The 22,684-nt window shown below is 40.8% G+C and overlaps 1 protein-coding gene across 4 annotated transcripts in view; it reads left to right on the top strand.

Moving 5' to 3' along the window:
- The window catches only part of LOC134207244 (IQ and ubiquitin-like domain-containing protein), a 40,383-nt gene that overhangs the window by 5,933 nt on the left and 11,766 nt on the right, over window positions 1-22,684 (top strand). The window contains exons 2-4 of one of the 4 annotated variants that reach the window (XM_062682978.1): window positions 18,887-19,274; window positions 19,581-19,729; window positions 19,880-19,942. In XM_062682978.1, the coding sequence (XP_062538962.1) occupies window positions 18,895-19,274; window positions 19,581-19,729; window positions 19,880-19,942 (592 nt within the window). In that variant the 5' untranslated portion in view covers window positions 18,887-18,894. Of the gene's footprint in view, window positions 1-18,761; window positions 19,303-19,580; window positions 19,730-19,879; window positions 19,943-22,684 lie in introns of those variants that run through there. The other 3 variants (XM_062682972.1, XM_062682967.1, XM_062682985.1) reach the window with 3 other exon arrangements.

The raw sequence follows: 22,684 nt of genomic DNA on the forward strand, positions 1-22,684 counted from the left end.
TGACGACAGGGCCGCCGCACGGCATATTTTGGTGCTCAAACGGAAATGTCCCTTCCTGCGGGTTCCCCGGGGGCACCTTGCATGTACCAGGAGTGGCCAATGTGGTCACTTATCGATTTCAAGCGCATAACCATCTGTTTGGTGGAAAATCATGACGAAAGAGCCGCCGCACGGCATATTTTGGTGCTAAAACGGAAATGTCCCCTCCTGCGGGTTCCCCGGGGGCACCTTGCATGTACCAGGAGTGGCCACTTTCATCGGAAGCCCTCTCATGGACCATACATTACCGTTTTAAGAGAATCTATGAAGAATTAGCGATCGAAAGGCATATATGAAGCGATTTTTATGCTCCCCTTATATGACCGACAAGGTCCCCGTGGAAGTCGTTTCCCGGAGGCCATTGTCTCCAGAACCAGCATATCACCACCTAGCCACAAAATTGATGAGTTTATCTTTCGAACGGTATATAAACTTTGTAATTCGGTTATAATTTGACTGTTTTATAAGCATTTACATTTCTGGGTCAATATGACCCCAACATCTTATTCGTAAGTTTTTTCTAATATCCGAAGAAGGTTAAGCAAATCCCCCAAAATTTAAACGGAAAATTTATCTCGATTTCCACAACTGTCTCAATTAATTTTCATAGAAAATTCTCACGAATGTCGATAAGAAATTGAAATTGTGCTGGTGATAAATGGATATTTCTCATAATTTTCAAGGTAAATTTCTGCAGGAAAATCTCCCTAAAAGAAATTCAGAGGAAACTTGCTAGACACTTTCAAATTCTTCTTTGGATTCTGTGCAATTCAACATCGCGCAGATTAATCACCCATCATGTTTGCACTACCTGCACTCGCGAGAAATATGGGATTGACTGACTGCGAATGTGTATACTCACGATGACAAACAGGATCTGTTATTTGACACATGCTTGCTAGGCCTGTTTATGATAATAGGCCTGTCCAATGCCACACATCTCCCCTCTTCTCCAAAAAAAAATGCTATCACCCTTTTCTTCTGCATGGAAAAAAAATAACACCCACGACATATTATGTATCATTCAATTGCTCTCTCATCATGACACGAAAGCATCTTCCAGCAAACAACCATTCCCGGCACACCATTCTATTGCCAGCATCTCATTTCATAATCGAAGAACACAAATAGTGGCACACCTAAATATGGAAAGCACTCTCAATGAACTCCCGTGCAGTGGGCGTCTCGACTCGCAATTGTACTCGCAATTCGTGAAGTAATATTTCACTTGTACTTCAAATCACTACCACTACTTCTACTTTTTTCGAATACACGTCCAATTCACTGTGCAGTCAAACAACCAGCAACAAAAACCATACCGCAAGTAAAAAAACAGCTCCAAATCATGGCCGAATATCTATTCTCAATTGAATTAAACCTTCCGTGTACCTGTGACCTTCCGGATTCGCAATACCAAACTACTTGTAGGCCATCGACCATCGCTGAGCAAGAGGCTCTTGGATGAACTGTGATCATTCTGATCCACAATAACACCGTTCTTCTTGCGGGCGTCCCACCAACGCAGAGGAAGAAACACTAGAATGCGGGCGTCCCACCACGCAGAATTGTGATCATTCTGATCCACAATAACACCGTTCGTCTTGCGGGCGTCCCACCAACGCAAAGGAAGAAACACTTGAATGCGAGCTTCCCACCACGCAGAACTGTGATCATTATGATCCACAATAACACTATTCTTCTTGCGGGCGTCTCACCAACGCAGAGGAAGAAACTTTAGAATGCGGGCGTCCCACCACGCAGAACTGTGATCATTCTGATCCACAATAACACCGTTCTTCTTGCGGGCGTCCCACCAACGCAGAGGAAGAAACACTAGAATGCGGGCGTCCCACCATGCAGAATTGTGATCATTCCGATCCACAATAACACCATTCTTCTTGCGGGCGTCCCACCAACGCAGAGGAAGAAACACTTGAATGCGGGCGTCCCACCACGCAGAATTGTGATCATTCCGATCCACAATAACACCGTTCGTCTTGCGGGCGTCCCACCAACGCAAAGGAAGAAACAATTGGATGCTAGCGTCCCACCACGCAGAACTGTGATCATTATGATCCACAATAACACTATTCTTCTTGCGGGCGTCCCACCAACGCAGAGGAAGAAACACTTGAATGCGGGCGTCCCACCACGCAGAATTGTGATCATTCCGATCCACAATAACACCATTCTTCTTGCGGGCGTCCCACCAACGCAGAGGAAGAAACACTTGAACGCGAACATTCACCACGCAGAATTGTGATTCGTCTACAGCTACAACAATCAAACTCTCCTTATTAAACTCTATCGCTCCCCGAGACAACGCATGCAAAAAAACGGTTCTCCTTTTTCATGGTTTGTCTTTTATGCTTCTTCTTATCACAGTTGACCGACTTTTCATAACGGTATAAGTGATTCCAATTCGCGAAAGGTTAATTTATATTTCACAATGGTTTCCATATCGGGATAAAACACATTCATAACTATATAATATCAGGAATCTCGGCTATGTTGGAATACTCTTCAAAGGGGAGAAGCCTTCGATAATCAAAGGTAATTCAAAATATTTTATTCGAGATGCTAGATGCATCAGATAGTTCATGGTGGTAGCGTTTGGCTGAATGCAGATGACGTTACATTTGAAAAACCATTAAAGAGTACCCCGATCTTTCGAAACTTAGCCAACCTTGTAGCCGACACTAGCTATCAACAAAGTAGAAAATTTCTATCACACATTCCAATCCATTGCACTTATATTCAAAGAACAGTACGAAGACGTGTTTTTGATAATTCAAATTTCAAACCATTGTAATAAAAAACTCTTAAACATTATAACATTTAGTTTACAAAATGAACTTGTTTTGAAAATAAAACTTAGAAGTTGGGAACAACACGTTCTTATTGGTGTATTTAAGTCTATCGCCACATACTTGGTTAATCCATTAACAATCGAATCAAATTAGTGAGATCTGATCTAAGAAACTACTCCTCTTAACAAATTGAAAGAGACTTTGGCAAACAAGCATATCTGTTTGCGTTCCAACAAAAACGTTACAAACCTACTTCATTCAATCAATTTGTGCATCATTACCCATCAGCCGACCAAAACAAACTAAGATAGTGAAATCGTCCCGCAGAAATAACTCTTTTTGCCATGTAATAAAGAGTGTTTACAAAAAACTAAAGCATAATCGTCTGAAGAAGGCTATTTTTGGTTGAATAAGCGCTCTATCCCCTTCCAATGTTTGTTGGGGTCTTATCTGAGTCTCCAATATGCGAATGCAACGTATACAATTCTGATGGTGAAAATGATGCAAAACGTGCAAATGTGTAAACAGTGCATCTGTAAGTTGCATTCTGATTAATTAGGCAAATTAGTTGGATTTTCTTTTAAGTTTTAAACATGCTATTAGGCGCAAATTCGTTTTAATTGTATCATGTTGCATTATTCAGTGGTGGGGGCGTTTTGCATCATTTTCTCCTGTAACATTCAAAATTTGCGCACACACTGTCACAGATATCAGTGTTGAGGTAATTTGACACTGGGGGATGAATTTATCCCCCAAATAAGAGCGAGCAAACAAAACTGTAAAAACCATTGTGAAAAACCGGTGTTGGGTTCGGGGACAACACCCTAAAAGTAGAATCCTTCTCATTTACAAAGATACATTTACCGCCACTCTTCTTACCGGTGCAAAAAATCTCCGCTGCTTTAACTTTTTCGGCTACGTCCGAAATTATTTTTTTCACTCACTTCTATAAACATGATGGGTGATTTCATGCGAAATATGTTTATACACTCCTGGCAGGATCGCCAAATGTGCAATTCAACATCGCGCAGATTAATCACCCATCTTGTTTGCACTACCTGCACTCGCGAGAAATATGGGATTGACTGACTGCGAATGTGTATACTCACGATGACAAACAGGATCTGTTATTTGACACATGCTTGCTAGGCCTGTTTATGATAATAGGCCTGTCCAATGCCACACAGATTCCTTTGAATATTCTTCTAGAAATATCTTTGGACATTCTTCCAGTGTTTTCTCTGCGAATTCCTCTATGCATTTCTTCAAAAAATCATCCTGGTATTCTTTCTGAGATCCCTCCAGGAAATTGTCGTGAATTTCAGGGATTTTTTCGGAAAATCATCCAGGAATTCATTTGGAAGATCCTCTGGAACTCCTTCGGTAATTCCTTTACGAATTCCTTTAGTAATTCCTCCAGGATTTTTTTGAAAGTTTTCCCCGGGATTGCGGCGGACGCTCCACCGGGAAGTGCGGGATTCCTCCGTAAGTTCTTCCTCTGGAAGATGCTTTAAGAAAGTTGCCGAATGACTCTTCAAGAATGCCTCCGGAAGTATACTATGAAATTTATCTGGTATTTCCTCCAAGATTTCTTTCGCTAATTTCTGCAGCAATACCTAAAGCAGTTCCCCCAAGAATTCATCCAGAACTACCTCCAAGAATTTCTCCAGAAGTTTCTTCAGGAATTCCACCGGAAATTGCTTCAGTAATTTCTCAGGAATATCCTTTAGAAATTCATCAGGAAAATCCTTCAGGTATTCTCCCAGAAAAACCTCCGGAGTTCATTCTGAAGTTTCTACAGAAATTCCTCCATGAATTCTTCCGGAAATTCTTTCTGAACGTATACCGGAAGTTTCTTCAGTGAACCCTTTGGATGTTCCATCAGGAACTCGTCGGGAAGTTTCTTCAGGAGACTTCCAGAAGTAATTAGAAGCTCCATCCAGAAGAAATAAGTTATAAGTTATATAAAGTTATAAGAAGCTCCATCAGGAATTTATCCGGATGTTTCTTCAAGTATTTCATAGTAAATTTTGAATCCCAATAGGGTATTCTATAAAAAGAAATTTGGAAGAATTCCACGTGAAAATGCAGTTTAAAAATCCGACTCAGTACAAAATCCAGGGGAAACTCGTTAAAAAACAAAAAATGTTTAAAGAATATTCTCTTGAATTCTAACAATTTGTATGTGAAAAAATTGACATTATTCCACATCAGTAAAACAAATCTATTGGATTTTGAAATTTCTCGCTGATAATCATAATTTTAATATTGAAGACATTTGACGACATTTTTAAATGACTGTGAAGACATATGAAAATATCATCTGGCATCCCTGTCGTCAGATTCAATCAGCTTGGAGAGGCAAAGTACCTAAGCAGCATTTGATTTTCGCGAAACATGGGAAGAAGGATAACAATTTTTCGCACCATCGCTTGTGCCGGAGTTTATCGCACTGTAATTTATCCGGATAAAATGCATAGTGGAGTGATCAGTTGTCGCGTGAGTAAGTGAGAAATCCGAACCCTGCGTGAAATTGATGACGATCTTCACAAAAACCATCGCAAGACACAACTATATCTTCTGCGCAAAATTCCTTATCGCATGAGCTGCAATGGTCCATCATTCTTCAATATGTAACGATCTAAACAGTGCGGTGGTAGAAAGAAGAATAGCAAAAACAGAACGGCTGACCGGCTACAGAGTCTCAGAGACAGTGTTGCCACATTTTCATCTGTACTAAAATCTTCAAAAATCTGTACCAGACAGTATGGAAAATTACCCATAAGTATCCTACAATTATAAGTCAATTAAGCGATGCAAACCAATTCAATCGTGGAAAGCTTTTTTATGAATTTCAATGATTTCTCATGAAAACATGATTTGCCGAAATTTTGTGTTTTGCATTGCGCGGCCGGTAATAAAGTTAATTAGTTCAGTGCGTGTTGGCTCTTGTTTCGGACGGCAGAACGATCGCGCGATTTGCCGAAATTTTGTGTTTTGCATTGCGCGGCCGGTAATAAAGTTAATTAGTTCAGTGCGTGTTGGCTCTTGTTTCGGACGGCAGAATGATCGCACGATTTGCCGAAATTTTGTGTTTTGCATTGCGCGGCCGGTAATAAAGTTAATTAGTTCAGTGCGTGTTGGCTCTTGTTTCGGACGGCAGAACGATCGCGCGATTTGCCGAAATTTTGTGTTTTGCATTGCGCGGCCGGTAATAAAGTTAATTAGTTCAGTGCGTGTTGGCTCTTGTTTCGGACGGCAGAACGATCGCACGATTTGCCGAAATTTTGTGTTTTGCATTGCGCGGCCGGTAATAAAGTTAATTAGTTCAGTGCGTGTTGGCTCTTGTTTCGGACGGCAGAACGATCGCGCGATTTGCCCAAATTTTGTGTTTTGTTTTGTTTTTCCCTTAGAACGGTTCGTAAGTAAATTGATGAATATATTTTATTATTTTTACAGCATATACTGTTATTGACAAACGCTCTATATTGTCGAATAGAGCTCCCTATTATTCACCTTTCCCACTAACACAAATTTTCCTTCCCGAGACATCTATGAAGGTAGTATGGGTTCCCTGCATCTTCACTAGTAGATGTTGAACTAACATTCCTTCCCTTCCTTCCGTGATTGTAAGGACGTGGCCAGGTGTACAAATGCTACTGTATAGGAAAAGGTACTAATCCAAAGTATTAATTTGCGACAATATACAGTAGATTGCTCAATTCAAGCTCTGTCTGGTAAGGGGGCGCGTATCGCGGGAGAGGGTTCTCTTCGTCGACTTCCCCTCATTCGAATGGAGGTGACAGGCAGGGAATTTCTTTGCAGTTTATCACCTCAGAATGCAAGTTCGCATTGTTTTCTTTCGTTCTGAGGTGATAAACCACAGAGAGATCTGCTTCTTGTCACTTTTGTTTAAGGGAGGGGAGGTCGACGGGGAGAGTCCTCTCTTGCGACATTCACCCTTATTCCAGATGGAGCTTGAATTTAGCATTGTATAGCCACCCACGATTTGTACAATCACATATGCTATGCTATGCTATGCTATGCTATGCTTCAATGATTTCTCATGAAAACAATTCGCAATTAGTTGTACTTACCATATTTTTTTGTTACCTTTAAAGTACGTAGCTCCCAGTAATTTTATTTCATATTTTCAACAATAGATACTATTTCACATGTCGTTTAATATTCAATATTTTTTCCTGCATCCCAAGTAACAATTATGGGTTATAACGTTCTTGGAGACAACGGTTAACTCTACAAGTATGCTATAAAACCATAATAGAACCGTCAGTGTTACTAGGGATGAGTTGATATTTATTTTGCCACTTTTTAACTAACGAAAGTTTTATACGACGGTAAAACTAAATAGAATACAAACTCCTCGTTTTGACTTGCATTTTTGAACATTTGTTTTATAACAGAGCTGAGATGTGAATTTTTTTTTATATATCGAGGCTGTTGAACACTCACGCGCGATGTCAGTTTTGAATTATCAATTATTAAAAACTCGCCAGCGAGTAAGAATCGTTCAAAAATCGTATGTTAGTTTGAAGCATTTATCGTTAGTGTTAAGTTTTGAACTAATTTTTCTTCCTACCGCGAAGCCATAACGCCAAACAATATTTGATTCGATGATAATTTTGCGTTTATTATCGTTTGATGAGAATTTATCACCGGTGTAACAAAACTGTTCTCATCTGAAAAAATCTCGAATGAAAATTACAATATTTATCGTTGGAGAATTATTATCAGAAGCAAATTAACTTTTATATTGCTTGGTTTGTTTAAAATCTGTACCAATCTGTACTTTTTGGTAAAAATCTGTAATCTATACCGTACAGAAGCTGTACCCAAATTCGTCAAAAAATCTGTACCTTTCCAGATAAATCTGTACTTGTGGCAACACTGCTCAGAGAGTAGGTGAGAGTTTGCGTATAATCTATGCGGATGGCTGATTCGGTTGTTCGGTTGCTTTGTGGTATACGAACGTCAAGCAGTGATCATCAGAATGGCGGCAACGACGAGTTTTTGATTAGGATATTATCAAAACATTAGGTGCTAATTAATCTGCTTGCAATTGATCCACATAATTGGTTACACGTACGGGTCACAAAGTATAATGAAAACACGTTAGTTGGAATTAACGATCGAAAAAACCAGCATTACATCACGAATAACTGAAGCAAAGTATAATGAAAACACGTTAGTTGGAATTAACGATCGAAAAAACCAGCATTACATCACGAATAACTGAAGCACTAACAGAACACGGACTGATCAAAGCGAGAGACGAAAACTGTGACCATTGTCCTTTTGACCTTTTGTTTTTCTACCTTTTGTCCCTAACCCAGAGACGAAAACTTTGACCATCTGTCCCTTCGACCCTTTGTCTTTCGACCGAATTGTCCTTTTGACTTTTTGTTTTTCTACCTTTTGTCCCTAACCCATTGAAATATCCATCCCATTAAGTCATCGCACATATGCTAACGCCGCCAAACGGATGAATTCACAACTAGTCTGTATTTCAGATTGACGGTCTGGATGACCTGAACAACATTTTTGAATAATATAAGCTTCTATCTCCTTAACATTAAGAGATAGTATACTAATAAACGCACAACCTAACTCTGTTGTACAAAATACAACGCGTGCGTGCTCGTGTTACAAATCTGGGATAATCTTTAAAGAAAATCAAAAGTGAACTTCGCTCAAGCTGCTGTATAAATTGTTTTGCAAAAAAACAAAAACAAAATAAAAATAAAAGTCTACGTAGACTTTGGTGTACCCGGTCCCCATTCGTAGACTAATGTACACTTTTTCGAAACACCTCCCCCTCCCTCAAGAGCCTACGTGGTTTATAAAAAAAAACCCCTGAGCTCAGCACCGACACCATCCTTACCAGAAGCACTTTGAGGTTTTCAGCTTTCAGCCGCTTATTGACCACTACACGAAAAACGCCATTATCCAGGGTTTGCAGAAACTGCTCTCAATATATAAGGGGGCCCATACACGCTTCGACATGTTGTACATCTTTGGCTCCGTCTCCAGGACATTAGGTTCGGTTGCAGCAAAATCGGACCGTCAATGGGCAAGTTGTATGACTATTGAACAGTACAACTTGCCCACAGACAGTCCGACTTTACTCCGACCGAACCAAATTCCCTGGAGGTGGAGTCAACATGTCAGAGTGTGTATGGGGCCCCTAAGGAACAAACATAAATGAGAAGCAAAACCTCTTCAAATGAAAAATAAGTTATCGAACTTGTATACAATTGCGGAAAAAACAGATTCAGATAGGCAGCCCTCCAGTAGGGCGCTTCGTTCTTGCTCATTTTATGTTGGGGATCATATTTTTTCACACAGCTGTGTTTTTTTTTCTTCCTAAGCAATGAAGGGGGAATCTGCTCAACAGACATCCTGGGTTGACCAGGAAGTGCGGGGTTAGGGGCCACCTCCAACGAGGCAGGACTGCGTCCCCGATCCGCTAAACCGTTTCCATTGCCGCCAAGCCCATCGTCCCTTCGGTACAACCAGAAAGTAATGCTTCAAAGGGGGCCAGTGCATAACGCACCCTCGAGGTTAGCTGCGTGTCCTTGCAGCATCGAACATCGTGACTCGCTTTTTTAGAAGAACACCATGGTATCGTGCCAGCGCATTGCCGGCTTTCCAGGTGGCCTTACCACGCCCTATGTCCTCGGAAGGTGGGCAGGGTCGACTTCGCGCCTGCTTCCCTCTGCACGACTGGTATCAAGAATGATGATGCCGCGTGCACCCCAAATTGACCTTTCTGCGATAGGGCCTATTCGCCAGCTTACAGAGGGACTTGACGACGTGGTTCCTACGCCTGCCCCAGCCCTGACGAGGACCCCTTTCCGTCCTCGGGCTCGGAACCCGCCCGGTTGTCCGACGCCGCGAAAGCGACGATACCATGTTGTTCTTTACGCGGCCACTTGTTCGATAAAAGGATCAAGTTCGACCACAGGGCACCGGTATGACCCATGAAGTCGACTTCGAACCCTTGGACCACCTCTTATTTGCGCCTGAACTAGCCATTCCTCGAGTCCACGCGCCACCTTCTGTGTAGCTCCGAGACGATTTGAACGATAGCCGATAAAACGGCGTTCCAGCCAACTTCATCTTTACACATCCTCCGGACTAGGTTGTCTGGGGTAGTGTCCAGACCACATGTGGCAAGCATGTGGTCACGCATTGTGCGAAAACGCGGGTACACGAACAACACGTGTTCCGCCGTTTCCTCTAAACCTACGCACACCGGACACTCGGGCGAGGCCGAGTGTCCGAACCGGTGTAGGTACTGTCTGAAGCAACCATGGCCTGTAAGGACCTGGGTCAGGTGGAAAGTGATTTCCCCATGGCGCCTCTTGACCCACGTACCTATCTCCGGTATCAACCTATGCGTCCATCTACCCTTAGTGGAACTGTCCCACGCACGCTGCCATTTGACCATTGAAGCCAACCTGACAGTCCTACGGATGCCTCTCGTGCCGCGCATTTCGAAGCACTCTATGTCTTCACCGATAACGATGTCAATAGGCATCGGCATCACACAGCTGTGTAAAACAAGTTGTAATGCATAATCATAACTGATATTCCCGTAATAGGCACTTTTTAAAGGAATTGATCATGGAATAGTGTACCCTGAATCAATTTATTAATGACCTAAATATCCAATTGATGATGGGTTTTTGTATGCACATTTTAGTCGTAAATAAATATAAAACCACCACTTTTATATGGAGCTCCATACAGGTATCAGAACGTCGGCTCCAGGGGCACGTTCACCTCAATTTGGGAGATTTGTGCCATCGCCTTCACAGCCTTTTTCATCACACACCTGACGGAAAAGGAAGTGAACAAAAGGAAAGGAATGTGGATGGGAGAACAAAGGGAATGTTTGGAAAAGGGCCCTTGAAGAGGGCATACAACGCATAAGCGTACAAGAGCTTATAGCTCCTTACCACAACAGGTTATGAACAACAAAATACTCTGAAGGTTCAGGTTTCTGAAGTCAATTTCACTAAGTAAGTGTTTACCAAATATTTGGAAGCGCAATTGTGCATAGACTGGGCAGTTACATATTAGATGATAAGAAGTTCCATAATCGGATTCACAACTATCACAAACAGATGATTCAACGCGTTGAATATTTGCCATGTGATAGTTCAGTCGGCAGTGACCTGTCAAAGCCTTGACTAAGACACTGCAATTTTGTTTAGACAGATTAGCTAAATAGCTTGCTACTACCGGAGATGGCTCCCGGATGTACAATTTTGTTTGATGACATGAATCCAGACTACTCCAATGCCATTTGTGCTGAGTGACAGCCCAAGAGTTGATCAAAAGCTTCACCCAACACTTGGATATTGGAATAGCTGGCTCAGGACCAATAAAGTCATGCGATGCTCCATTACGAGCTAATTCATCAGCCAATTCGTTTCCAGCTATGGAAGAATGGCCAGGTACCCATATAAGGTGTAAAGTATTTACTGAATTCAGTTCCTCAATTTGAGTTCGACATGCGATTACTAACTTCGACCTTGAGTTGGCCGAGGCGAGAGCTTTAATAGCTGCTTGGCTATCTGAACAGAAGTATATTACTTTGCCCATAATGCGTTGCTGCATTGCAGATTGCACTCCACACATGATGGCAAATATTTCCGCTTGAAAGACAGTGCAGTGTGTACCCAGTGAGTGTGACTGTTCCAATCTCAGCTCACGCGAATAGACGCCTGCACCTGCTCTGCAACCTTCGAGGAGGGAGCCGTCAGTGTAACAAACAATGCTGTCCGACATACTTCTCTCCAAATAGCCAGATGTCCACTCATCCCGCGAGGGGAATTGTGTCGAAAATGTCCTATAAGGAAAACTACTAACTTGTGTGAGATCACTTGGAGCAAGGAAAATTTTGTCCCAATTAACCATAAGCGGTAACAACGAAGTGTGTGTAGAACTGTGGTTTACAGGATTCTCTTCCATAAAACCGAGAACCCATAGTCGGTAAGTACAAGAAAATGCTTCTTGTTTGAGATGTATGTGTAGTGGGGCCACGTCGAAGAGAGCTTCGAGAGCAGCCGTGGGAGTTGAAGAGAACGCACCAGTCATTGCCATTAGGCACATCCTTTGAAGATGGCCTAATTTAGACTGAATTGTCCTCGCTTCACCCTTTTGCCACCACACAAGACATCCATAAGCCAAAATTGGTCGTACAACTGTTGTGTAAATCCATTTGATATATTTGGGTTTAAGACCCCAAGTTTTACCAAAGGTTTGTCGGCATTGGCCGAAAGCCATACACGCCTTTTTGATTCTGAACTCAATGTTAGGAGTCCAGGAAAGCTTTGAATCCAAAATTAGACCCACATACTTTACTTGATCAGTTACATTGATTTCAGAACCAAAAAGATGTAATGGACGAATACCATTACGATTACGTTTTTCCGTGAAAAGAACAATAGATGTTTTATTCGGATTGACCGAAAGGCCATATTGGTGACACCAACTTTCAACTACCTGAAGAGCATTTTGCATCAGGTCGAATAAGGTAGTAATGCACAAACCCACTATCAATGTAAGATAGTCGTCGGCAAATCCATAGGTAGGAAAACCGCCATTATTGAGTAACCTCAATAGCGTATCTGCAACGAGATTCCACAAAAGTGGAGATAATACTCCCCCTTGAGGGCACTTAATTTCCTAATCGCTGCTTGACGTAATGTCGAGTAGAGATGTCGGTTTTTAAGCATCTGGTGAATCCATTTGGTAATAATATTAGGTAGCCCATGACAACGTGCGGCTTCCAATATTGCATCGAAAGACACGTTGTCGAAAGCGCCTTCAATATCTAAGAAAGCACCCAAGCACGATTGCTTTTGAGCGAATGCTTTCTCGATATCGTACACAACCTTGTGTAGAAGAGTCACGGTGGACTTTCCAGATTGGTAAGCATGTTGATTAACATGAAGAGGCATGTTTGCCAAACAGTCATCACGAATGTGATGGTCGATAATACGTTCTAAGCATTTCAGAAGAAATGAGGTCAGACTGATGGGTCTAAAACTCTTCGCTTCTTCATACGAAGCACGTCCTCCTTTTGGGATAAACTTTACAGTGACATCCCGCCAGGATATGGGAATATACCCAGTAGCAAAACTGCATACTAAAAGCTTTTTCAAAACATGTTTGATATGTTCAAAACCTTTCTGAAGTAGAACGGGATAAATCCCATCCTCCCCTGCAGATTTGTAGGGAGCAAAACTGTTAAGTGCCCATTGAATCGATTCAGTAGTTATGATTCTACGTGCTTGAGCCCAAGATCCATAGCTACATGAAAAGACATCAGGATCATCCGAAGATGTTATATCGACACATCCAGGGAAGTGCGTATCAAATAAGTGTTCTAACGATTCTTCATCAGAAGAAGTGTAGTCGCCATTTGGCTTGCGAATTTCGCCAACTTGGAAATCCTTGGATCTCGCAAGAATTTTATTCAATCGACTGGCTTCACTCAAATTGGAAACATTTGCACAAAGGTTTTCCAGCCGGATCGTTCAGCAGATCGTAGAGCCTTCTTGTAAGCTTTGCGAGCCAACTTGAAAGAATCCGTTCCTGCTGAATGGCGTCTGTTCCAACTCATTCTGCACTGCTTCCTTACCTTAGCCAAATTGGAATTCCACCAAGGGGTTCCTCTTGAGGTTTTTACAGAATGTAAAAGGCACGCTTCTTCGAAAGCTTCCACGATGTGCAACGTTGTAGTATCAACTACATCATCCAAGTCGGTAGGAATTTCTATAGAAGGTAGATATACATGAAATTTGGTAGAGAGCAACTCTGTGTAAAGATCCCAGTTTGTTGAACGGGGATTTCTAAAACGCAAGGTCTGCGAAGTAGCATTCAAATGATCAAAGTAGATGTAGCGATGGTCAGATATCGATTCCTCATCTGACACATGCCAATTCGTCAATTCGTGACTGATTCTATTGGAGCAAAGGGTTATGTCTAACACTTCTGCTCTATTAGATACCATAAAGGTTGGGCGATTGCCTATGTTAAGTAAACTAAGTTCGGTACTACTTAAGTATTCCATCAAGCTGGAGCATCTCAGATTGATATCCGAGCTACCCCAGATGATGTGATGAGCATTAGCATCACTGCCGACAATTAGCGGAAGGCCTTTTGAAGTGCAATATATGACAACTCGTTTGAAAGCATCCATAGGGGATTGTTCATCATGTGGTAAATAAACCGAACAATAGACGTATTTCCTGACGGGGGTTCCGCCAGTTGCATCAATTGTGACAGCACATACATCTCTGGTTGTTAGTTCAGAGATAAGTGTAGCAACAATAGCATTGTTAACAAGCACACATGCACGCGGCATTGATCGAGAGTTTGCCATTTCTTTACTGAAAGCAGCAAAAACCGGGTTCACTAGGTTACATAGGTAGAAGCTACCCTTGCGAAAATAGGGTTCCTGCACCAAAGCCACTTGGGATTTGCCATTTTGCATGAGTCTACAAAGATTAATCGTTGCTGTTCTTTTATGCTGAAGATTGATTTGAGCTATCTTAACTGAAGCCATTGCAAATTAAGATAATGCACTCCACAACTTCGGCATTAATATGAACAGCAACGATGAAACCAAATTGGTATCTTATCAAGAAAGTCGAAGACGAAACACAGAGTACAATGTGTATAACGCATAAAGCGAATCCATATAGGTGACAATTTGTTGAAAAACTAAATAAAAACATGCTCATAATCCCACCCTTATTTAACCTTTGAGATTGAATAAGAGTAGCCGATTATTTCGGAGAAGCAAAAAGTCAACTAAGCCATAGCTCCGGTTAGCGCAGTAAGGGCTAGATACTGTGAATAGTGCGCTGCTGCTTCACAGGCTCCGTTAGCGGTTAGGTTCTTTTAAGACCCCCCTAACCATTCATTCGTAGGCACGGTAAGCATAAAGCCGCATCACACCAAGAATTTGGGGTCACCTGTATGGTGGACTTCTACCACCGGAACAAGCAATCCGTAGCGTTATTCTTAGCCAGATAACTGGCTGCCGACACCACACAGCTATCTTGGCTGTTCGGGGAGAGAAGTTGACATTGACTTTACGTCAACTCTCAATGTGGCCGAACAGCCTAAGGTTAGGGGCCACCTCCAACGAGGCAGGACTGCGTCCCCGACCCGCTAAACCGTTTCCATTGCCGCCAAGCCCATCGTCCCTTCGGTACAACCAGAAAGTAATGCTTCAAAGGGGGCCAGTGCATAACGCACCCTCGAGGTTAGCTGCGTGTCCTTGCAGCATCGAACATCGTGACTCGCTTTTTTAGAAGAACACCATGGTATCGTGCCAGCGTATTGCCGGCTTTCCAGGTGGCCTTACCACGCCCTATGTCCTCGGAAGGTGGGCAGGGTCGACTTCGCGCCTGCTTCCCTCTGCACGACTGGTATCAAGAATGATGATGCCGCGTGCACCCCAAATTGACCTTTCTGCGATAGGGCCTATTCGCCAGCTTACAGAGAGACTTGCCGACGTGGTTCCTACGCCTGCCCCAGCCCTGACGAGGACCCCTTTCCGTCCTCGGGCTCGGAACCCGCCCGGTTGTCCGACGCCGCGAAAGCGACGATACCATGTTGTTCTTTACGCGGCCACTTGTTCGATAAAAGGATCGAGTTCGACCACAGGGCACCGGTATGACCCATGAAGTCGACTTCGAACCCTTGGACCACCTCTTATTTGCGCCTGAACTAGCCATTCCTCGAGTCCACGCGCCACCTTCTGTGTAGCTCCGAAACGATTTGAACGATAGCTGATAAAACGGCATTCCAGCCAACTTCATCTTTACACATCTTCCGGACTAGGTTGTCTGGGGTAGTGTCCAGACCACATGTGGCAAGCATGTGGTCACGCATTGTGCGAAAACGCGGGCACACGAACAACACGTGTTCCGCCGTTTCCTCTAAACCTACGCACACCGGACACTCGGGCGAGGCCGAGTGTCCGAACCGGTGTAGGTACTGTCTGAAGCAACCATGGCCTGTAAGGACCTGGGTCAGGTGGAAAGTGATTTCCCCATGGCGCCTCTTGACCCACGTACCTATCTCCGGTATCAACCTATGTGTCCATCTACCCTTAGTGGAACTGTCCCACGCACGCTGCCATTTGACCATTGAAGCCAACCTGACAGTCCTACGGATGCCTCTCGTGCCGCGCATTTCGAAGCACTCTATGTCTTCACCGATAACGATGTCAATAGGCATCGGCATCACACAACTGTGTAAAACAAGTTGTAATGCATAATCATAACTGATATTCCCGTAATAGGCACTTTTAAAGAAATTGATCATGGAATAGTGTACCCTGAATCAATTTATTAATGACCTAAATATCCAATTGATGATGGGTTTTTGTATGCACGTTTTAGTCGTAAATAAATATAAAACCACCACTTTTATATGGAGCTCCATACAAGTGGAGTATGAGCGACAAACGTGCTTTTTTCGAAGGTGTTGTACTTGTTACAACGGTGCGAGTTTCGGAAAGTTAAAAAATATACATTCATAACGACATGTCAACTTTATTAAATAGTGATCCTTATCTCCTCTTAAACCGCAAATAGCTTTACCATATGGACCAATAATGATAACCATTTGGTCATTCGTGATATCTAACTAAATTGACGATCGCTTTCTTTTTTCACATCGCGTCTCCCATAAACTATACACACTTGCAGTTGTTCCCAGGTTAATTTGCTAAGTAGCCAGAATGAACATGAAACGAGTGCCAAATGGATATTTTATACCATCCAGTCGGATAGATAGATTATCCCACTCGCTCAAATCCCACGCACTCATAACGAAACGGGAAACTAGAGCACGAATCGTTAGTACCCGATATGTACGATCCATCAGTGCCTCTGTTTCAGTCAAGTAGTAACAGCCCGTTAACCGCGCAATTTGTTTGTATTGGGCTGAGCACGTTTCCACAAGAATATTTTTAACTGCCGTTAAATAATTAAAAATTAAAAATCGTTTATCACGCGCTGCAAACTCTTACGACTATGGTCGGATAAAATGGTGCTGAGCGGTCAATGCTTTCGAAGTTTGATCGTACCTTTCTAGATTTCGTCGTTTACTCCATTCCTCCGCCAGACGGAGGTGGTTCCCGCAAAGCATTGGTGAGCCGCACATTGCGAAATTGATCGATGTTCCTTGGAGCCCCCACACATCGTAGCTTATACATTCACAATTAGCAATAAAAAATGAAATGTTTTAGAAAGATTAGTTAGGCTGAGTAAAGGTGAAATTTTCTATGAAAAATGTCGAGTAAAAAAAATCAATGCTGTTTGGAATCGTCTCGCATCAGTCCCTGCCGTATTAGTCCTTGAATATTGTGACCAATTGTTTGTATCGGATAAAAATTATATAAAAGTATTATGAAATATATATATTCTTGATTAAACTTATAAACTTTTATGAAAACTTGAAATTAAAGAGATATTTTACACAACATAGAACTTTAGAAAATCATTGTGACGTAATAGTGCAACATGTCGGTTGGATATGAGATTTTGAGGCCCGTTCTTCCTATTCGATAACAGTGCAGGAAGGGGCAAAAAACTTTCGCTATTATATTTTATCCACCTGCCAACAGGTGCATGATAGTAATAGATAAATTAAGCAAAAAAAATAGCGTGCGAAACTTTGTACGAGGCACCGAGCGACGATTTTATTTATAACACGAACATTTTTTAATTGCATTACATCCACAATAGACCGCTGATGGTACCGGGCGGCGAAAGATGGAATAGCGAGTGTGTGTATAGGCATCGCTACAACAAGGTATGTAATTTGTAAGTTCCGTTTTATGCTTCAATAAAAACTACGTATACGCGAAGATTAACGATCTAATCGTCACCTTTCGCACTTGAAAGCAACATCTTCAAGTACGTGTGTATAATTAATGAGTACGATTTGACCAGCGATGAAGGACACGAACTTGAACAGAGGATGCAGTTTTAGTGTATTGTGACTGATTTTGAAAGTCCGCTGTGATTCTTAATTTGTAAGATCGGGTTCTGATAATTGGTAACTATTCATCTACGATTTTCATAATTATTGTGCAACTATTCGATCATTACGACCACAAAGATGTTAAGAGTTCGTACTTGAAATGTGTATATTTGAAAAAATAATAATAATAAATTAATTAATAAATAAAAAATAAACTCAAGCATCAAGGAAAGCCTTGATTCAATTTATTGTTATTGTAATGAACTAGTTTTTATATAGCAAATTACAAATGATATGAAAAAGGGACTTAGATATTTTTGTGGAAGGCATTGTACTCGCTCCTACAATGTTACATATATCATTTTGCTTTACGAGACATGCTCTTAACTGCGATTATGCTGTGCATTAAGAGGAAGAGAACTGAACAAAATCACATTTTTACGTTATCGTCCGCTGTTGGACCATTATAGGATTATAGAAGTGTACTGGAAGAGACAAGAGAACGACTTAGGGACACGGCAGGTATTTTCGTCCATCATCGTAGGAGCTGAAACCAACGGAAGCAATGTCCATTTTCTAGAACTCCACTATAGCAGAAGGTTTCTCCTGTGCTCACGATTTGGTACCTACGGGTTAGTTTGGCAAAAAAAGTGCCTCTTTTATTGATTTTCGAGACTATGACGAAAACACGAAATTGCCTGCGTTAACCCTACCAGTTCTGACTCCGATCTCTTTTGAATTATCAGCACACCTGTTGAGTGCTTCTCTAAGGAGACACCCGTGTTAAAATAAACACCTCACATTTGTCAAAGCAACTGTTGCTATGCGTCGATTTATGTTGCTATAAGGTACTGAGGGATGCAAGCTTGATAATCGATATTAGAATTTAGTTCTGAACCCTATCATAATCGGTTGGAAGCGGTTGAAGGTGTACGCAATTGTCGATAATTGTATTTAATAAGTAACAGTGATGTCCCGATCTCGTAATCAACTAACAGCATCGGATATGCCCAGACGGACCAGGTCCAAATTATTGGGCATGAAATCAATTGAGCTGGATGAAGACCAAGATGGGAATGACGAAGATGAATTACTGGTGCTGAAAGACGTCACTATCAAGTTCCGTGTAATGAAATCGCACATAGTAACCCATGCTTATCCGAACATATACACGATCGAAGAAGTTAAGAAAGACATTTCGAAGAAGTTTCAAGTGCCGACGAAATTTCTGATGCTCAGGGAAAATAGTAGCGAGAAACCTTTGGAAGACAGTTCGCGATTGTTCGATGTCTGTGACAATGACTTCGGCATCATCGACGTGGATCTAGAGTTGGTCGAGGGGGCACGGGAGGAAAATATTCGCCTGGAACCACAAGTTTACTACAAGTATGCACATGAAATATTTGGTACACCGGTACAAGCTACAGCAATTCCATTAAAACGTACATGTGACTCCTGTGCTTTTATGTTGTTTTGCTCTAGCACGAAAACAACCACCCTATGCCATAAAATCTAAAAATCGTGATTTTTAAACTAAATAACGAGGAATATATATTAGATTTCAAACTTGTTTATTGGAATTGCTACATTTAGCATACTAGCATACTATTTTTTTTCGCATTTAGATCCACCGTCATCTATCGATGCTTAATATGTGCAAAAATATGAATTAATGATATTTGCGTTTTTCAGCAATTTCAGTCTACCGGATATAATTACTGTCCGTATACCAGCCGATGGTACGGAAATGGAGGGTCGAGTGAGTCGTGACCTTGTGGTTGAAATCGAAAATCAAGCCATCATAAAGCCGTTTGTCGGCGGCTACGTAGATAAAACCACAAGTAAAATTTCTTCGTCTCTCTAGAAAATAGCTTTGCAAGTCACATTAAAAAGCACTTTTATCGTTATTGCTGACGGTGATAGTTGCTATTTGCTATCTGAGAGTACATTTTAGCGTGTGCAAATTTATACCTTTGAGTTTTCCGTTTCAGAAGCCGAGTATCATGATGCTTTCACCCAAACTGGTCCTCCCTTGGAAAGAATAAAATTCGATGGTGAGTTATAATTGACATCAATTAAAATTATTAATAATGTTTATGATTCTATTGATCCTATGTTTATCATCATAATAATCCCTAAACTCTCTCTCTTCTGATGTTTGGGTTATAAAAACTATGCGGTGGCGTCTTCAAAGTGGTTTCGACATTTATCAAAACTCTCCTCATCTGATCCTTAGATACTTGACCAGATATGGTGACGGGGAAAATGGTGGCCATTAATATCACCATATATCATTTGGTAGTACTCTAGATAAGAGAATCGGAAAATATTTTAAAGCGTTATGTTCATTTAGTCAAAAGATATGGGCTGGCGAAGTAAAAATAGCTGATAAAGAGAAAAATCGTTCCTAAGTTTGATTTGTATGTTATGAAGTCAATTTTTCTCCAAATATAAGGTTTTTTGTACCATTTTAGGCTTAAACCCACTGCTTTTAAATATATTGGTTTGATTTATCTTTATTTTTTTGATTTATATTTATTTATTTCTACTTATTTTTCTGATCTGATGATTGATTAATATTTCACTGATTATCCAAGCATTCTGGGTTCTTCCATCTCCAGAAATTCTTGGGAATTATTTCCAAGGACTTGCCCCTGCAGGGGTTATGATGAATTCTTCCACCAAAAAATCTAAAAAACTTCAGCCTACCCTCCCCCCTAAACACAGGTTTTCCTTTTTCTTGAATTCTCAGATAATCTCCAGATATATTGAAGAAATTCTTCTTCACAAATTATGGGCAGTCGTTCCACAAAAATTGTGGAATATTGGTTAAGGATTTTTGGAGAATTCAAGAATTCCTTCTACAGAAATTCTCCGGAATTTTGCTAATCAAGCATCCAAAAGTTCAGAGCAATTGCTCTCGCCAGGCTTGTAAAATGTCATCTGCATGTCATTTGACTAATTTGTTAATAACTTTCTTCAGAAGTAAGATTCACATAATAATTTTAAATGTACTCATAAAGCTTGAGTAGGGCTATACTTTTGTTCAAGGGTACAGTGCTCTAAATATAACATCTTAGGCTGGAGAGTGAAAACTCTCCAAAATGTCACGTGTCATTTGACATAATGTCATTTGAATGACATATTGCCTCCCACGCCCCAGATTACATATTTACAGCAATGTATTGTTAGACAAAGTTGTAGGCACATTTAAGCGCTTTAAGTTCGTCATACATCAAGAATCAATAGCTAACTTCTGAAAAAAGTTCTGGGAAAATTAAACAAACGAATGCAAATGACATTTTACAACACTGGCTCTCGCACAAATACCTCTCCCAGAACTTAAGTGAATTCCTTCTTCAGGAATTTGGAGAAATCCCTCCCCTGAAGATGTTGGGAAATTACTAATATCAGCTCAGATATTCTGGATAATTCCTCTCTTTGAAAATTCTGTCGACAAGACTTCTGAAAATTTTGTTCCAGAAGAATTTCTGTGAAATTCTCATAGAAGAGTTCTGGAGGGGGATCCCAGATTTTCAATTCACTCGAAGCATTCCTTATCTAGGAGTTTCGGGGATTCCCTTATCAAAAAGTTTTGAAGAATTAATAATACATTTCCGAGAATTTCGAAATGGGGAAACTACTGAACTGGCAAAGGGAAGTCGAAAAACCTACATCATACCATAAATTGAATTCAGTCACTTCAGCATGACTTTGCTTTGTAATCGCCAAGCTAAGGAAGTCACAATTCAGAATTTTTGCTTATATTTTCACTAGGAATTACACTCCCTCCCAGAAGAACTATTGAAAAAAAATCATGAAGAGTTCCTGGAGAAATTAATAAGGAATTCATGAAAATGTTCCTGCTTTAAACATTCTGTAATTTTCTGAAGAATGCTTTAGAAGTTTTGAAGATTTTTTTTAATCCATGTAGGATCTCTGTAGAGGATCTGGGAGCCGCATTCCAAACCAAGTCACCTCAAAAGGAATATTAAGTAAAGCAAATAACAAAAGTTTTCGCACACTTACTCGCTACATTAAGGTACACCGGGGCAAGTTGAAACGGTTTTTTCAAAGTTGAAATTCGAAGTGCTGTAAAAAAATCACCCTTTGATATATTTTGAATCCGTTTGCGGTGTTGGCTAGTTCGGGCCAAATATTATACATAAAAAATAAGCAACCTTAACAAACTTTTTTATAAATATTTTTTATATTTAAATTATTTTTTTATATGCATCGTTTCAACTTGCCCCGCGAATCGGGGCAAGTTGAAACACTGCGTTACATTCAGACGTAAGCTAATTTTGCCGTATTAAAAACAAAATGTATGTACTCAGTAAGACTCAAGAAGCACGAGGTTAAAAAGGAAAGGTGACTATAATACTGCCAGGATTCGCATAAGAGTCCCATGTAAGTTTTTGACGATTTTGATTTTCTTTCAGTAATTAGCTTAAAATTGTCTTCTGTTTAAGAAAAACTGATAAAATAGTAGGCTTTGTTCTAGAAATTTGAAAACAAATTCCACTTTTGTTGTCTCATCTTGATATTTAACCTCATAAAAATCAGATTCCAGATTTTGGTAGGTACTCTTTTACACAAGAAATAAACTTATGTATGGTCTATTTAATTGTGGGACAATTAACACGGATAAAGAATATTATGCCATTTTTTTGGAAAGATACCAATTTTTTTCAATTTATTAGATTTTTTTTTGTATTTCTCCATATAAAGCAAGTTTGATAAATTCAACGGCAAATTACTCAAGTCAGCGAAAATGACATGGGACTCTTATGCGA

The sequence above is a fragment of the Armigeres subalbatus genome, chromosome 1 (assembly GCF_024139115.2).
Source record: "Armigeres subalbatus isolate Guangzhou_Male chromosome 1, GZ_Asu_2, whole genome shotgun sequence".
NCBI lineage: Eukaryota > Metazoa > Arthropoda > Insecta > Diptera > Culicidae > Armigeres > Armigeres subalbatus.